Source organism: Triturus cristatus, chromosome 1_2, assembly GCF_964204655.1.
Source record: "Triturus cristatus chromosome 1_2, aTriCri1.1, whole genome shotgun sequence".
NCBI classification, from domain to species: Eukaryota; Metazoa; Chordata; class Amphibia; order Caudata; family Salamandridae; genus Triturus; species Triturus cristatus.
In genome coordinates this window covers 430466794-430484139 of record NC_140580.1, presented here as the reverse complement: position 1 = coordinate 430484139, position 17346 = coordinate 430466794, and the positions used below count along the sequence as shown (strand labels likewise).

General features: G+C 44.5%; 1 protein-coding gene across 1 annotated transcript in view; it reads right to left on the bottom strand.

Moving 5' to 3' along the window:
- TFAM (transcription factor A, mitochondrial) overlaps positions 1-17346 on the bottom strand; it is a 277871-nt gene that overhangs the window by 108848 nt on the left and 151677 nt on the right. The window contains exon 4 of the mRNA XM_085605807.1: positions 2603-2752. Within this exon, the coding sequence (XP_085461933.1) occupies positions 2603-2752 (150 nt within the window). The remainder of the gene's footprint in view (positions 1-2602; positions 2753-17346) is intronic.

Sequence of the window (17346 nt, the reverse complement as noted above, 5' to 3'; positions counted from 1 at the left end):
TGTGGGCATGCCACAATCTATTCCTCTGTATCCACCTTTATCATAACCTCTTCCTGAGTTTGGATAGTACTGCTATTGTTTCGGATAGCTTTGGGGCTCCTGGATGTTATTTTTGGAGGTTCCCCCTGTGGAAGCTACGAAAAGGCTGCTTGTGTGTAGTGGTTTGCAAGGCCCCAAGGACTTATCGGTTTCTGTGTCCTCTTTGATTTTTACCAACTGTTTATCAACCTTAGGACACAGTAAATGTTCGTTGTCAAACGGTACATTAAGAATGTGTTGCTGAACTTCTGGTTTGAACCCAGGATATGCAGAGCCATATATGCCTATGTAGCATAACTGAAGAGTTCATTCCTTTGGCCACAGTGTCTGCACCATCCAGTGCACATATTATATTTGCATTTGAAATTTGCTTTCCTTCTGACACAAGATCCTCCCCTCTTTTTTAATTGATCTGGCAGATGTTGTAACAGATCTTACATTTTACCCCATGTGACCTTATTGTATCTTGATAAAGGCCTACCGAATTAGCAATACGCCAATGGTTAGTATGGCCAGTTGCCACCCTTATCCCCGCGGTATCAATCCTCTTACCTTCCTTTTCAGGAGGTGGAGCATTGCCTGTGCCTTGTGATTACTATCTTTTTTGAGCTGTAGTGACCTCAATTGAATCCGCACTAGGGTGTCCTCTAATGTATAATGGATCTGAGAGGAAAGGACTGTACTTGTTCTCAATCTGTGGGTTAAGCACCGTTGGCTTCACATGATCTTTTAAGATCTCTTTGGAGGTTTTTAACATAGAGCCAACCATTGGCAAGAATTGTACAGTCCTCTCTGTTTTAGATAGAGTATCCATTAAGATGGCTGTCTCTTCTTCTGTTGTAAGCACCTGCAGTTTAAGGTATTCTGCTATTCTCTGTACCACACTGTGGTAGGAGGATGTATCATCAGACCGTGATGCCTTGCTTGGTATGGATGGCTGGCAGCACAACAGAATAATCATCCAGTGGGTTTGGGTTATTCTGTGCATCTCTATGGGAGTCTGAATAGTACTGTTTTTCTTTGTGCTCTGAGTTTCTGTTGTATCCCTCATATCCGTGTGTTGGTGACCTGGTTAATTGAAGTGACGGGACATTGGATGACTAATGGGCATGTGGCTCTATGCTTTACCACCACCCGCTTTAGTTGCGGTTGTGTGTCATCTAGACTTTGTTGTTTATATCCTCTTTTCATGATTTTTTCTAGTCCTTCAAAAACATTTCCCTGCTCTTCAATGAGAGCTTGTTTTTGTACTGTTTTTTCTGGCTTTTCTTGTATCTTTAACAATGTCCCAGAGGAACGTGTTCTTGTTTTAGTGGGTGATTGCAATGTTTTGTTTGGTGCGGAAGAGTGTCTTTGTTTGCGTTGACTTCAATTTGGAATGCGTGGATTCCTATCTATGTTTCGACTCCGGATGTTTTTCCGATGCCGTTGCCTTATGCTTTTGTCTTGTCGGCATTGACGTGTGCGTCTGTGTTGATTTAGGCACTGATGCTTGCCTTGTATTTAAGTCCTCATTCTAACTTGGCTTCTTCACTTGATTGGGGTCGAGACTGGTCTCGTCACTTCTCGGCTCCAAGGTTTGCTCTCTGTGTTGACCAGCGCCTGAAGGCTGTGGCGCACCATGTCGAGGAGGGGGAAGCTGGTGTAAGATTTTCTAACTTTGGAGTGGGGCAACAGTACTCATGGCCATTTGTGTGGTCTTAGTTTGCGGCCCGGTCCCTGGAAGCGGAGTCTGCTGTACATGGTCACCGACCTGTAGGTTCGACTCTGCATCTTCGCTGTCTTCATTGGAGGCAATGTGGTAGGGGTAGCAATGAAGTAGCCCTGCTGGACCATTGGTTTGCGATCCCTCACCCCTCTGTGGGATTCACAGTCGAAGAATTCTGCCTCGTTCCCATCTCCATCGTGTAGGCTAGGCATCGATCCCACCTACTCCATAAGGTCTTCTTGTTTTTTTAAACGGCTTCATGCCGCACGGTCCTGCTCACTGGGTTAGATTAATAGGAGAAATATAACCTTGCGACAACCAGGGTGAAGCAGATACTGTACATGTGTTTACTTCCGGCCATCAACCAAAAGAGTACTGCTGTAAAATCTTCTTGCTAGATTAGCAATTTTGACCTCCAAGAATATAATAATGTTGTCACATTTGGCTACGGACTTCAAATGGAGGGTGACTGTAAGACAGAAGCCTGCGCTGGCTATGGTTGCTGGTCTTCTCAGCAATGATGGACTACACATCTTTGTACCCCTCATTTAGTGGCCTGCTGGTGTATTGTGAAATGCTTATTTTTTAAAAAGTACATTGTGTTTATTATTTTGGACACAACATGGCTTCTCAAATGACCGGGAGTGTACTAATTGCTTTTTATTTTATTTTGATATTTGCTCTTATTCTTCGCATTGTGTATTTTCATTTTGTTCCTATTATCATGCAAAGCGTGTCTTGCAGTGGCAAATAAATATAGACACTGTTTTATAAATACATTAAAAAAATCTGTTCATAAAAAAAGGACATTCCTTTTACAAGCCTTCATTAATAGCCATTGACTTATTAGATTACCCTTTTTAGTCTCATCTTTTTCCTTTTTGCTCTTCTTTGCCGCATTGCCTCCTTCATGGCACCGATCTGCACCCCAGATAACTGTGTTTTGTATGCGTTTAGTTCTACTTTGTACACTTGCCGTTCTTTTTCTGCTGCTTCTTCATAAGTCTGTGACACACAAAGAAACACACAAATGAGAAGCTTGCTCAGCCGTTCATCCCTACACACCTTTAAGTTACATATATCTTCTTTTCTGTACAAACACTAGAAAATACTTATTACAATGTTTTGACGTGAACCAAATATGAAGTCTATATAGTTTTATTGTATTAATGCAAGCGTGCAGATTGCCTTTCCTCTTTATGCAGATCAGATTACCACTGTTAGTGAATGGATATATATAGATATATATATTACCTACTAGCGGTCGCCAGTAGGTAGTTATACTTAGAACCAAGTTTCCATAGGAAGAGGATTTTTTCTTTTGCTTATAACTTTGGCGTCGTTTGATGAATCTTCATGAAATTTTCCAAACTAATTCTTTGTTCATATCAGCTCCTATGTGGGAAGTTTGGGGGTGATTAGTCAAGGGAGGGCCAAGACAAATGGGGGGTCCCAAAACGTGTTTTCTCCATGTTAATTTCCATAGGAAACTTTAGACAAGGCTAGAGGTCGAACGGGTGAACGGAATTACCCCAAATTTGGCAGGGAGCAGGGTCTTGGTCTAGAAAACACGCTTTTCTTTATTTGGTGTAAATCCGTTCAGTAGTTTTTAGGAATATCGAAATTTACAGATATCGATATTTGGGAATTCTGCCATCAGATTGGCTGAGGCGTTAAGAGCACGAGCTTGCTGCTTATTGGTTGTGAGCGCTGCGAGTGGTTGCAACTAGGAAGTGTTGGCCGCCATTTTGTGATTCCGAAGTGAGTAAGGGGAAAAAGGCCGAAAAAAGTGGGAAAGGGTAGGTGCACTGTAACCTCTGTGGGGTTTTTAGGGTGTGCTATAGACGGGGTGTGAAGCGAAGTATTCACCCCTAGCGGTGTGAAAGTGCTGGGCTACGGAAATTAAGTGAGGTATTGCCTAGAGTCTGATGCTGCTAAAGTGAGCTGGTGCGGGAGTCGGGGATTAAAGCGTGAGCCCAAATTGTGTGTCTTATGCTGTGAAGTCATGTGCCGTGGCCGCTGCACTACACCTGTGGAAGTAGTGTCAGCATGTGTTTATACCTACTAGGACGAACTACTGACCCGTACTAGTCTGAAAGTCCTGGGGTACGGAAAATATGTGAGGTATTGTGTACAGTCTCATGGTGCTAGGCTGAGCTGCTGCCGGACTCGGGGATGAAAGCGTGAGTCCAAACAGTGTGTCATATGCTGTGAAGTCATGTGCTCTGGCCGCTGTGCCACATCTGTCCAAGTAGTGTCAGTATGCAGTTATACCTACTCGGAGGAACTTTTGTTTCGAATATTGTAACTTGTGTATGGTGCTTAGGGGGTGTTATACAGGGAGTTCGAAGGTAAATTTGCGCGTATCAAATCAATTCGGTATTTGTAAAGTGCAAACTACTCACTCCTATGGGTCTGATGGCGCTGGGGGCACAAGCTGAGCTGCTGAAGGACTCGGGGTAAAGCCTGTGACCTACTGACCCCTGCTGGTCTGAAAGTGCTGGGTACGGAAATTAAGTGAGGTATTGCCTAGAGTGTCATGCTGCTAAATTGAGTTGCTGCTGGAATCGGGTATGAAACTATGAGCCTGTGCTTGCTATGCTGTGAAGTCATGTGCTCTGGGCGCGGTGCCACACTTGTCCAACTTGTATATGGTGCTTAGGTGGTGTACAGGGAGTGTGAAGGTAAATCAATACGGTATTTGTAAAGCACAAACTACTCACCCTTATGGGGGAGTAGAGGTGGTGATCAAAGCGAGAGCTCTGTGCTGCAAAGTCAGATGGTCTGGCCACTGTGTCACAGCTGTGTGAAGAATACATTTTGGCGAGGGTCCGGGAGTTGCCGTTACCTGGCCCTAAGATAGCGGGCCTAAGTTGGCAGTTATAGGGTGGCTCTAAATAGAGCCCTTGTGTTGATTAGTTGGAGCTACATATAAGTGCAGATGCACAGCTTCAAGTTATTCAGGAAAACCCGATTTCCGTGATCTGTGAAGTGTACTCCATCACTTCTGTAGATATCAGCCATATCAAAACGTATGTTGTTGTTGTAGATGGACCCCATTTTGTGGTCTCTGAGGTATGCAGACACACCTTTGTTGAGTTTCTTCCTAGATTTTTCAATCTGAGGACAAAATTGTTTTGACCATTTCCACTTCTGTCTTTGGCATATATTGGAATACACAACGACAGTTTGAGTGAAAGTAACATCAATTGTCCAAAAGTGTCCTTCATTAGCATTTCCAAACCTACCCCAGTTAATGTGCCTAGGTCGTTTCCACCACAGTGCACAATCATGAGGTCAGGGTGTTGGAGATGCAAACAGGTTTTAACCAAAGGCAACAATTGGTGCCACTCCAATCCTCTCTGTGCATACCTTTAAATGTCCACATTCTGTAAACCTAGGTCTAAGTCAATACGTCTCTGTTCTGCATACCTCTTGCATCAGAAAATATAGCCATGTCCTACGATCCACACTAGCGTTTTGAAGGTATGGCTGGAAGGTATGGAAAGATGTCTGTAGCTCATGCAGTTCCTTGATAGAATAAGAGAGATGTTTAAAGATGGGGAACTACTTTTTCATGCCATACAAAATGATACGTGATTGGGAGACGAAAAGTATTATTTTTAAAAAATAGGGTGCACATTCGTTTTGTGGAAAAGCATCTTTGTGATTGGTTAAGAAAAAGCAGTTTCAGCGTGGAGTACATATCATAGGATAAAAGTTGTCAACTCAACCACACCTGCTACTTGCATTTGGAAGGCACCGTTCGAACTTAAAACAATCGTGAACTATTAACCTGCACGTGCCGTAAAATGTTCGAGAAAATGTTGCAAAAAAATATGGTTAAGTTTAAAAAGATTGATGAACTTTTAACATGCACGTGTTGTAGAATGTTCTAGAAAGTGTGTTGATAGAATACGTTGCACTTCCGACTTCTATGTGTTGTTGAATATTTTAAAAAACTGTTTATATGGAAAATTAAAAATAAACTAAGAGAGAAGTTTTGAAACCTAAAAAATAAAAAAATAAAAATAAATAAAAAAATCAAGAAACTATTCTAATTTGTTCTTTACATGTATTTGTGTGGAGCAACAAAATTATAGACAGAACTGCACCAGGAGGAGGAAGAAGAAGCAGGGAGTGGGGAGGGCGGGGGGAGATGGGCAGAATGGCAGACATGCACAATTATGTATAGCACAAGTATAGACAAACAATGGCCAAAATGAAACACACCAACAAGGAGCACAAGTCACACAACTCGCCAACATCACACCAGTGAACGAGCATAGAAGTGAAAACCACGCTGCATTCATAGAGGATGTGTACAAAGGCGGGTCGTTGGGGTTGTGGGATGTCTGCGACCGTGGTCATAATGGATGAGATACCCAGCACGTGGCATATGGGCGAGTTCATGGTCTGTTACGTTGCAAACAGTTGCTCCTCCCTCCCAGAGCTCCCACACTTTGTATGGTGCGCTGTTGTATCTGGTGCACTCGTACGGCACACCATTGTAATGCCTATTTGCGCATGTGCTGCTGCATTCCAACTACACCATCACAGTGCCATTTGGAGGTGGTGCATTCCACTTTACAACATCGACTGCTGCGGCCCTTGTGGCAGGCCACACCAGAACACAGAGACACACGTACCGCACTTCCTGTACACGGAGATGTCCGAGACACCCCGTTCCCGTTGTCGGATAGGCACACCCCTGCGCTGACCTGTGTACTCCGGACCAGCATACGCCACTTGTGCATGCAGGAGGATGCGTGCATAGCTACATGTCCAGGCTCACTGCCAACGCTGAGGTGATAGCACACTGTGATGTTGCAGGGCTGGTGCCTATCATGCTAACACAATGACCAGAGGGACACACTTGCACAGATGCCGGTTTGGGGGGCGTTGGCTGTCCTGGAGTTGTTCCGAAGAGTCTTGTGGCCCTCATGGGTATCCCTGTATCATGCTCATTTATTCTATGGCACCCGTGGGTGTTCTGGTGTGGCTCTTGGCTGTGTTCTCTTTCATGGTGCAGGTAGTTGTCCTGCTTAACACCATCAGAAAGCAGGTGTAAAATCCCTGGTGCTAATGTGGCTTATCGTTGGAATTTGTTTCGCATTGCAGTTGGTGTGAAAGTTGGGATGTGATTTTTTGCGTGTGCAGGACAATATACAAACTGGACAGTGTATCTCGTCAAGATCCAGCACCTGACTTCCAATTCCCAATCAATAGAAATATAATGAGGTTTCGTAAATGATTGTGTGTACACTGAGTGCAGCCACTACGTCAGTGCTATTAAATAAAGGATTTTAGTATTTACAATAAATCGCAAAGGTGCACCTCGTGTCTTTTTGCACGGGAACGGCTAGTCTGCATTTCATTATCAGCACTTTAATGGAAGTAAAGTTGAGATAAATCTAACACACTACTCAGAAGTTGGTGGAAACTGCAGACATCACCAGTATTCCCGTGATAAGTCCTCCAAAATTTAAGACCATGTCATCAAATAACAGTAATAAGAACAAGAAAGAGTTACACAGCAGTTAAGAAAACAACCAGAAACGTTAATTTTTTTTCCAAATTTTATTTTTTTATTAATATATATCAACGATAAAGTAATTAAAAAAAAGTATAAAAAAAATAAATACATAACGAGGTGGAACACTGCGTAACACTGCTGTGGGGACCATGGATGTAGACGACAGAGCCTGGAAAATAAAGCACAAAATAAGGACGTGTGTAATGCGCATATCAAAGGAGAGAGACAGAGAAAAAGAGAAGGAAAAAAAAGCCAGAGAGAGTTAGAGAGATAGAAGGAAGAGAGAGAGTTAGAAGGAAGAGAGAGAGTTAGAAGGGGGAAGTGGGAGAGGGGGAGAGATGGAGATGGTGATGGAGACACTGCCGCCCCTGCGCATCCATGAGCAAATAATTACCTGGTGCCAACGGAGTGTGCAGCAGTGGGCACTCCACGTGCCCATCAAGACTCATCCCAGATATGTCTCGGAGTCCTGAGTAATGAATGGCAGAGACCACATCAGGTGCTTGGCGGATCGCAGAGATGTCGCTGAGTCCTGAGTCATCAATGGCGGAGACCACATCAGCTTTTGGGGCCGCTAAGCCTGTGGAAGTTAAGTTCGTGCCACGTGGTGATAGGCCCCTGATGGCCATAAGAGCTTCGGGTGGCACTAACCCTGTGCAACTGAAGTCCGCGCCAAGGGGGTGGTAGGCCCCTGAGGGCTATACAGATTAGGGTGCGAGTAACCTTCTGCGCAAGTTTTGAAAGACTCTTTATGGTTGAGACACGTGGAGCGTCCGGCATCTAGTCAGCACTGGCAATAAAGGATGTGACGTTGTCGATCTATTATATTTGCGTTGGCACATGGCCTGTGACGCATGTGCCGGACGGGTGTGGTGTGTGGGTAAAGCTGCCCTCAGGGAGTGGGTGGGAGATGTGGAGAACTAGACCACTGACCTGCCAGGTAGGTATGTGGGGCCGTCGTCGGGAAAGCAATCTGAGTGGCGTGGCGGATGACGGAACAGGCAGGGATAGCTACAATGGCGCGGACAGCTCGTAGTACTGCGTCTGTGAGTGGAGCGGACGGGCCGCAGCTGCCCCTCTGCGAGCCTGGGTGCAAACTGTTCATAACTCACACTACATAAGTATTGAAAAATCATTTTGTGATTCAGTCCGATGCATTTGTGAAAACATATCGGAGTTCTTTCTGTGATAGATACCCCTTTAACCCGGCCTCTCCCCACATCAGCAGGTAACGCATCCTCTTCCCACATTACCATCATACCCCCAACAACCTTCTTGGGCCCGGAAGTGTCCCTGTGCGGTTGGACAAAGAGGAGTCTTAGACATGTATAGATTTACATATAAAAAAAAATATTTAAAGAAAAGAACAACAAATAAGACTGAAGGGAGTCTGGTGCTGTGGTCGCTGCCATGAAGTTGGGGTGACTGCCATTCAGGATTCAGGACACAGTAACACATGTGGGACCGGTCTGTGTTAAAAAGGGTTAGTGGGACTACGTGTCGCCGGCCTTGCATATCGAAATATACCTCACAAATCGAAGGGAGTATGTTGTGTGGTTGCTGCCTCGGACTTGGGGTCACTGCCATTCAGGACTCAGGACACAGTCACACATGTGGGATCAGCTTCTGTTAAAAAGGGTTAGTGGCACCAGAAGTATTGAGAGTGTATGAGCCTGTGATGATGCTTGGTGTGGACGGGCCGCACTGGGAGCAATGTGTCTTGGCTATAGGACTGGGTCATGTGGAATCACGACTATCTGAATTGTGAGGCCTGCTGGTCGTAGTGTAGGCCAGAGGTAGTGGTGAGAAATGGCCCACAGCCACGTGCATACGTTGGTGGCCTCACCGGCCGGCGTAGTGCACGTTCACTGGCACCACTTGGCGCCAGCCTTCAATATGAAAATACTCCTCACTAATCGAAGGGAGTGTTGTGGTGTGGTCGCTGCCATGAAGTTTTGGGTCACTGCATATGGAAATATGTCTAACTGATCAAAGAGTTTGCTGCTGTGGTGGCTGCCATAGACTTAAGGTCACTGCCATTCAGGACACAGTTACACATGTGGGATCGGCTTGTGTTGGACAGTGTTAGTTGGCACCACGTGTCCAAAATTCAAATTGCGAGGTCTGCTGCCCGCAGTGTAGACTGCTGAGTGTTTGTTTGTACTTGAAAATGAATTTGGTGATTGTACTAAAGGTATAAATGATATAAAAAATGTTCAAGAAGAAAGGAAACTAAAAGGATATTATGTAGATATGAGGCCTGTAATAGTTACTTGCCTAGTTACTCTGTAGTTAATAAATGAAGAAATAATTTCCATTGGGAGCCCTAGTGAGTGCAGTGTAGGCGTATGATGAAAAGATGAAATAAGTATAGAATACACTGTCGAAGTGCTGTATTTTCTGAGTACAATCTTGTTGTTAGAAATTAGCATTTAAAAATGGAATTGCAAGTTGTACTGTCTGCAGTGTTGACTGCTATTCCATTTTAGTTTTCATTTGAAGATTAATTTGGTCATTGTAGTAAAGCTATAACTGATATAAAAAAAAAGTTCTTGAAGCAAGGATACTAAAAGGATAATATGTAGGGTGTAGGACTGTGATACTTACTTGCCTACTGGAGTCTGTAGTTGCATATGGAAATACCGCTCACTGATCAAAGAAAGTGTGGTGGTACGGAGTTGGGGTCACTGCCATTCAGGACTCAGGACACAGTTACACATGTGGGATCGGCTTGTGTTGAACAGAGTTATTGGCACCACGTGTCGCCGCCGTTGCATATGGAAATGTGTCTAACTGATCAAAGAGAGTATGCTGCTGTGGTTGCTGCCATGTACTTGGGGTCACTGCCATTCAGAACACAGTTACACATGTGGGATCGGCTTGTGTTAAAGAGGGTTAGTGGAACTACGTGTCGCTGGCCTTGCATATCGAAATATGCCTCAGTGATCGAAGGGAGTGTGGTGCTGTGGTCGCTGCCACGGACTTAAGGTGACTGCCATTCAGGACTCAGGACACAGTTACACATGTGGGATCGACTTGTGTTGAACAGGGTTAGTGGTAGTACATCTACATTCCTAGTTTGAATTTTATAATGAGTACGTCGGCAACAAATATAAACATAGTTGGGATTTTCACCAGAAACTACTTTAAACTTTGTTATTTTTCTTTTTCAAACTTCACAACAGTATTATCTTCCATTTGTTGATCAACACCTAGACATATCCAACTGTTATATTCTGTACAGTTCTCTTGACTAGCAAAGAAACTAAGTCTATAAAATCAGATGCACCTGATCAGACCCTAATATAACACTTGATACACCCAGTCTAAAATACAGACTATAATTTTCGAAACCGTGAACACACCAATAGAGAGAGCATATCCACTCCACGTATGCTGGTCCGGAGTACACAGCCCTCTATACAGCATTATCATATCCAGTCACTTATCTATACAGACACTCACACACTGCCTCTCATTCTTAGAGTTATTCACACACCTAGTCAGTAATGGAAATAATCAATAACACTTTCATTTACTCACCTGTACAGTTATACACATACCACGTCACATATTTAAACATATACTAACACATACTTACACTCTAATACAATAACTAATACAAGGACACACTGATCCATACAGGTAATCTCACAATCACTCATTCTCACATATAGTCATTTATATAGTCCAGCACTCATATATACTGCCTTTCACATATGGAGTTACTCACATGTACCACTGAGGCATCCATTCATTCACCGAGACACTCATACACACACACACACACTCAGCCATACAGACCATCACAGATAGACTTAAACACATATACCTAGTGAATTAGCCACTCTCACATCTATGCAGAGAGTCACACCCCCCCACCCACCCACGCAGACACTCAGGTACTCATACAGGTACTCAGATAAGCGATGAATAGCTCATATAGATCCTCAGTTAGTTGCTAACAAACCATGTAACTGCTTACACACCAACTAACAACCTAAACTGTGTGAATGTCTACATCAGTCGCTAACACATGCATTAAGCAAGACACAATTAGTCACTTATACAGATAGTCACACACCTACTTAATCATCCATCCTGAGTCTTATACACTCATTCATTCTTCAATACACCTTGGCAAATATATATCTATAACTTAAACTTTACAGAAACACACACTCACTAGATGATGTCATTTGAGATGTCATCAGTGATGTCACTGACCATGTCATGAGTAATGCAATATGCGACGTCATCACCAGTGCATTGCGGGGGCGCGAGTTCTAGTTAGCTCAACTAACAATAACAGGCACATTTCTCTGGTTTTATAGGAGTCAAATGTCCAACTAACTATAACGTCCCTGAAACCTATGTTTTTTTCAGTGAATATAGATATATATATATATATATATATATATACATATACATATATTCACTGAAAAAAACATAGGTTTCAGGGGCGTTATAGTTAGCTGGACTTTTCACTCGTACAAAACCATAGAAATTCCCCCGTTATAGTTAGTTCAGCTAACTATAACTCGCGCGCCCGCAATGCACTGCTGATGACATCACATATTACATCACTCATGACATGTTCAGTGACATCACTCATGACATCACTGATGACATCTCAAATGACATCACTGATGACATCTCAAATGACATCACTGATTACATCACTGATGACATCATCCAGTGAATGTGTGTTTTTCTGAAAATTACATATGTTTTATATATGTATATCTCAAGGTCGATGGAAGAATAAATGGGCATATAAGTGTCTAAATGGATGATTTGTTTTTGAAAAATTGATTGTATAACTGACTGATTAAGTGTATCTTATTGAATACATGGCTTAGTGAGTAATGTTTAAATATGTAAATATCTGTATCAGTCTCTCACTTTGTGTATAAGTGGCTGCATGGGTTGGTGAGTAGCTACATGAGTGTCTATATAGGTTATTAGTTGTTTTTTTGAGTATCAGTCTGAGTGTCTGCGTGGTTCGGTGGGGGGTATTACGTAGTGCATAGGTGCATGAATGAGTGACTCACTGTTTGTATGTGTTGAAGACAGCATGTGTGCAGGACTGTATGGGTGGATGAGTGTGTGCATGGGTGTGTTAGTGAGTGAATGACTGTCTCAATAGTGTCTCTATGAGTAACTACATATGTTTTAAACTAGTATATGTGACTATTGGTGTATATAAGTGAGTACATGTGAGAGTGAGAGATTGAAAGAGTTCCTGTATGAATAAGTATGTGTTTCTTTAAGTGATTGTTAAAAAGACTAAGTATGTGTAAGTTTCTGTAGAAGTAAGTGTGGTGGTGTGTGTATAACTGTATATGCAGGTAAACGGATGTTTGATTCTTTATTAGCATGAGTGACTATGTGTATGAGTAACTTTATGGATGAGTGGCGTTGTGTAACAGGATGTATAGGTGTATGAGTACATATGATGAGTGAGTACATGTATGAGTGACTGTATAGGACTGTTGGTGAATGAGTGGATGTGGATCTTACAATTACTGAATAGGTTGTTGTAACTGGTATTGGTATGTCCATTGTTTTGAAAAAATGTATTTCTATTTTTGAATGTGTGTATCAAAGGTTATATTAGGGAGAGAGGAGGTCTGTCACTCTATCACAAGGATGATGTCATCAGTGATGTCATGAGTGATGTCATGAGTGATGTCACTGACCATGTCATGAGTGATGTAATATGTGACGTCATCAGCAGTGCAATGCGGGCGCGAGTTCTAGTTAGCTGAACTAACTATAACGGGGGAATTTCTATGGTTTTGTACGAGTGAAAAGTCCAGCTAACTATAACGCCCCTGAAACCTATGGTTTTTTCAGTGAATTTCTAAGGTTTTTTAAATGCTAATTTCTAGCTATGCCTACAGAGATAGGACATGTGAAGAAAGAAGGAAAAACGCACAGAAAGAAAAAAAGAAATGCAGAAAGAAGCAACAGAAGTCCTCAAAGACGAAGAAAAGTGCAGGAAGAAGTATAACGTGCAGAAAGAACAAACAGAAGAGCAGAAAAAAGCCTTGTTGCTAAATCATCCTGTACCCTCAACTTTTTCAGACGGATACTGGTGGTAATTGAATCTGACTAACCAGTCCTAGAGCCAGTGCTATGTTAAAAGACACTCCGAATACAATGAAAACACCTACATACACTAGGGCACACTATGTGTTGGGGTCTCCCTGTGATTAGCATGACCTCCTCTTTAAGCCCCTAGTATATAATAGGGCAGGGGATTAAAACTACCTCTTAAAACGCACCACAGGGCGTGTTTGAACACGTCACCTCATGCCCCGTCCCCTCCCTTCCCCACTGTGTAAACATGCCCTGTAGCCGTTTTAAGTTGGGAGATTAAGTCCCCTTGAATCCTGAGGGTCCCTAGGGTCCAACTAGACCACTAGGTATCTCCAGTAAGCGCCACAGAGCTGCGTTGCAGAGAGGTGTAAAAAGTGGCACGGCCTGCACCACCTCTCTGCAACGCAGAGCAGTGGTGCTTACTGGAAGCACCTGGTGGGCTAGTTAGACCCCAGGGTCCCTCAGGATTGAAAGGGAATTATTTCCCCAACTTAAAAACGCGCCACAGGGCCTGTGGGCGTTCTGAGTTGAGAGATTAAGTCCCCTTGAATCCTAAGGGTCCCTAGGGTCAAACTAGCCCACTAGGTACCTCCAGTAAGCGCCACAGAGCTGCGTTGCATGGAGGTGTAAAAAGGGGCGTGGCCTCAGAACACCTGTCTGCAACGCAGCTCCCTGGCGCATACCCGAGATACCTGTTGGGCTAGTTGGCCCTCAGGGACCCTCAGTATTGAAGGGGAATTAATTCCTCAACTTACAACTGGCCAGGGGGCACGTTTGCAGAGTGCTGCAAGGAGGGGGCATGGCCTCCGGCGCGATACCGGTCTTTTATTTATTTATTTTTAAGAAGGAGGGCTGTGTGGCACCCTTTCTTTTTCTAATTTATTAGCCCTGGGGACCCCATCCCCTAGGGCCTGCACCCTAATTTTTTTTGTTGACCCCCAGGTCATGACCTTTTATTTATTTTTTTATTCTTTAGGAGGGGGGCGGTGTTGCCCCCCTCCTCAGGCCACTTATGGCCCCGGGACCCCATCCCCCGGGGCTGGCCTTTGTTTTTTTTTAAATATATATTTATAGAAACACCTAGGACATGCTGGACAAACCGTATGTACCTATCACCATGACGATTTGCGTGATATTCATTAAAAGGCGACTATGCATACAATGAATCCACGTAGAATGTATTCACACCGCTAGTGAAGCTCTGACATGTCTGACACCCTACCGTGCCTAATCCCGGCGCCCCCGCTGGTGGGTACTCTCCAAGTAGACACCCTTGTCGTTTATTTATACAAACATGGGTAGCTATTGACGGGCACATTTAATACACATGCACACCAAGCCATTCAAAGGGGATTCGACAAAAATTAGACCAAACTATGCAAGAAACCCCCTCACGGTTAATAAAACACACATCCACCATCCACCGCCGGATGTGTAATACTTTTTATTTTACTCTCTGGAAAGGAGACAAACCTCACTTGAGAGTCACAGCGTGCTCCTGGCTGAGCCCAATGCTGTGTTACACCCACCAGTGCTCGCCGAGTGCCACACACCTCTGTGTTGTATTCCACCAGCTAGTGCGTATGCTATGACACTCTCTAGCCCATGTGCACTGTAACACCACCCCGTGAATATGTCATGCCACACTTGCCTTCGCATGGGTTATATTACCCCATCTAACGTGCCTTCCTCGATGCCTATGTTATAAAGCACAGCGCTATGCCATACATATTATAATCTGGGATCCATATCTTTGTCACAGTGCATATGCAATGTTCCACTACCCAGCACATATTTTATATTACAACTTTAGAGACTACTTAGGTTACACAACACTGCCCTGTGCATATTACACTCCAAGGCGCATATCACATAGCAAGCGCTAGTGCCTGTGCCATCTCGCGCTCTCCAATGAATCTGTCATTGCGCACAATGTATTGCATATTATATTTCACGCCCCGGTTCATCTTATATCACACTTTTTGGTGCATAGTTTATACCATATACTATATCTAGTTTTCATTTTCAATCGTGCTCTCAGGACTATGTTCTATATAACACTGCGTCCACCTACCCTTTTCACGGGCATTACATTTTGCGATGGGGGGTGGAGGGTCAGGGGATGTTTCTGCCAAGTGAGCCCGGAGTCACAGTGCCAAACGTCCTCTTCTTCCTGAATAAAAGTGAGATTATGCTGCATACTTGTTCATATTTTAAGTAGTTCGCACAGACACACATTTTAAAAATAATAAAAGTTCCTAATACCCACCTTCTATGAACAGTTAGCTTGCTGCCCCATCCACCTCCTCCCTATCCTCTGTTGTCTGAATCCATGGACTAGCCTCCTCCCTCCTGCCATGCATGGTCTGATGTGCTGCCACTGCCCTGCATTTAGCATGATGTACCAGTCCACTCATCCTGCCCTCCATTGCCCAATTCTATGGCCCATCATTGACCTCCTGCTTAGCCTCTGTGCTTTGCTTGCTGCCCCTATTCTCCTTCCCCCTGCCCTCCGATGTCTTTGTGCATGCCCCTGCTCCATCCTTTTTGACTACCATGTTCCATGGACCTGCCACTCCTATCTACTCTGAGTGTTCTGTTGAGCTGCCACTCCCCTACCACCTGCCTAGCATTGTCAGATGACTGTAACCTGTCCCTGCCACCTCCACCCTGCCTGTCCACATGCCATGCCCCTATCCCCTTCCTCCTGTCCTCCATGGTCCATTTTACTGCCACACCCTTCTGCCCTCCCTGGTCTGTTGTGCTGCAACTGCTCCACCTGCCTGCCCCGCGCGGTCTGTTGTGAGGCCCCTTCCCCTGAACTCTGTCTGTGCCCAGGTCCTGACCCTCCCTTCTATCCTCCATGGTCCTTTGTGCATGCCCCTGCACCCTCCTTCTTGCCAATTATAGCCATTGTGCTACCACTAACCCTCCCGCTTGCCATGCATGGTCTTCTGTGCTGCCATGGCCCCTCCCACATTCCCTGTGTGGTCAGCTAGCTGCTCCTGACCCCCTCCCACCTTCCCTCAATGGTCTGTACGAATGCCATCATAGTCTCACTGTTGCTCTCCATGGTGTGTCTTGTTTCTAGTGCCCATCCTGCCTGACCTCCATGGTCATCTTGCTGCTCCTGCCCTTACCCCCTTGCCCCCAGCCCTCTGTTTCCATGTGCAGACCCCTATTCCCTCCCTCCTGGCTTGTCGGTTCCATTGTAATGCCCCTGATCCGTCCCTCCTGCCCTTTATGGTCTGTTATGCAGCAGCTTTCTCTCCTGTCTGTCCATTATGGTCAACTAGCTACCATTGCCTCTTTCCCCTCTGTTGTCTGTTGTCCATGTGCATGGTCCTGTCCCCTCCCTATTGCTTTCTATGGATTGTTGTGCTGCACTCCCGTCCCGCATGCCCTGTGTGGTGTATTGTGCTGCTGCAAACCCTGATGCCTGCCCTGTAGGATCAGTTTGGTGCACCTCTCAATGTCCCTCCTGTCCTCTGTTATCCGAGTCCATGTCCCTACCCAAATTCCTCCTGCCTACCATGATCCAATGTACCATACTTGCGAACATTTTGAACTTGGTAAGAGGGAGATTTTGAAATAAAACTGGGGTATTGATTTTCCCCTTTGAGTTACATTGAAAAAGAGAAGATTGTAGACAGGAAACAGATCAAGTAAAGCCCATTTGAGCTTAAAAACATTGGACGTTTCCTGGCTGAAACGGGTCTGTTGGCATGTATGGTTGTATGACCACTGCCTCTTCCTTCTGCCCACAATGGTCTATTATATTGCCACAGCCTCTCTTGCCAGTCCTGTATTGTTGGTTTGTTGCCCCTGCCCCCCTTTCTACTGCCCTCCATAGTCTGTTGTGCTGCCACTGCCCTTCCTGCCTGCCTAGTGTGGTCAAATTGTTGCCTCTGCACTCTCCTACCTGCCTTCAATTTTCAGAGTCCGTGCCCCTGGCCTC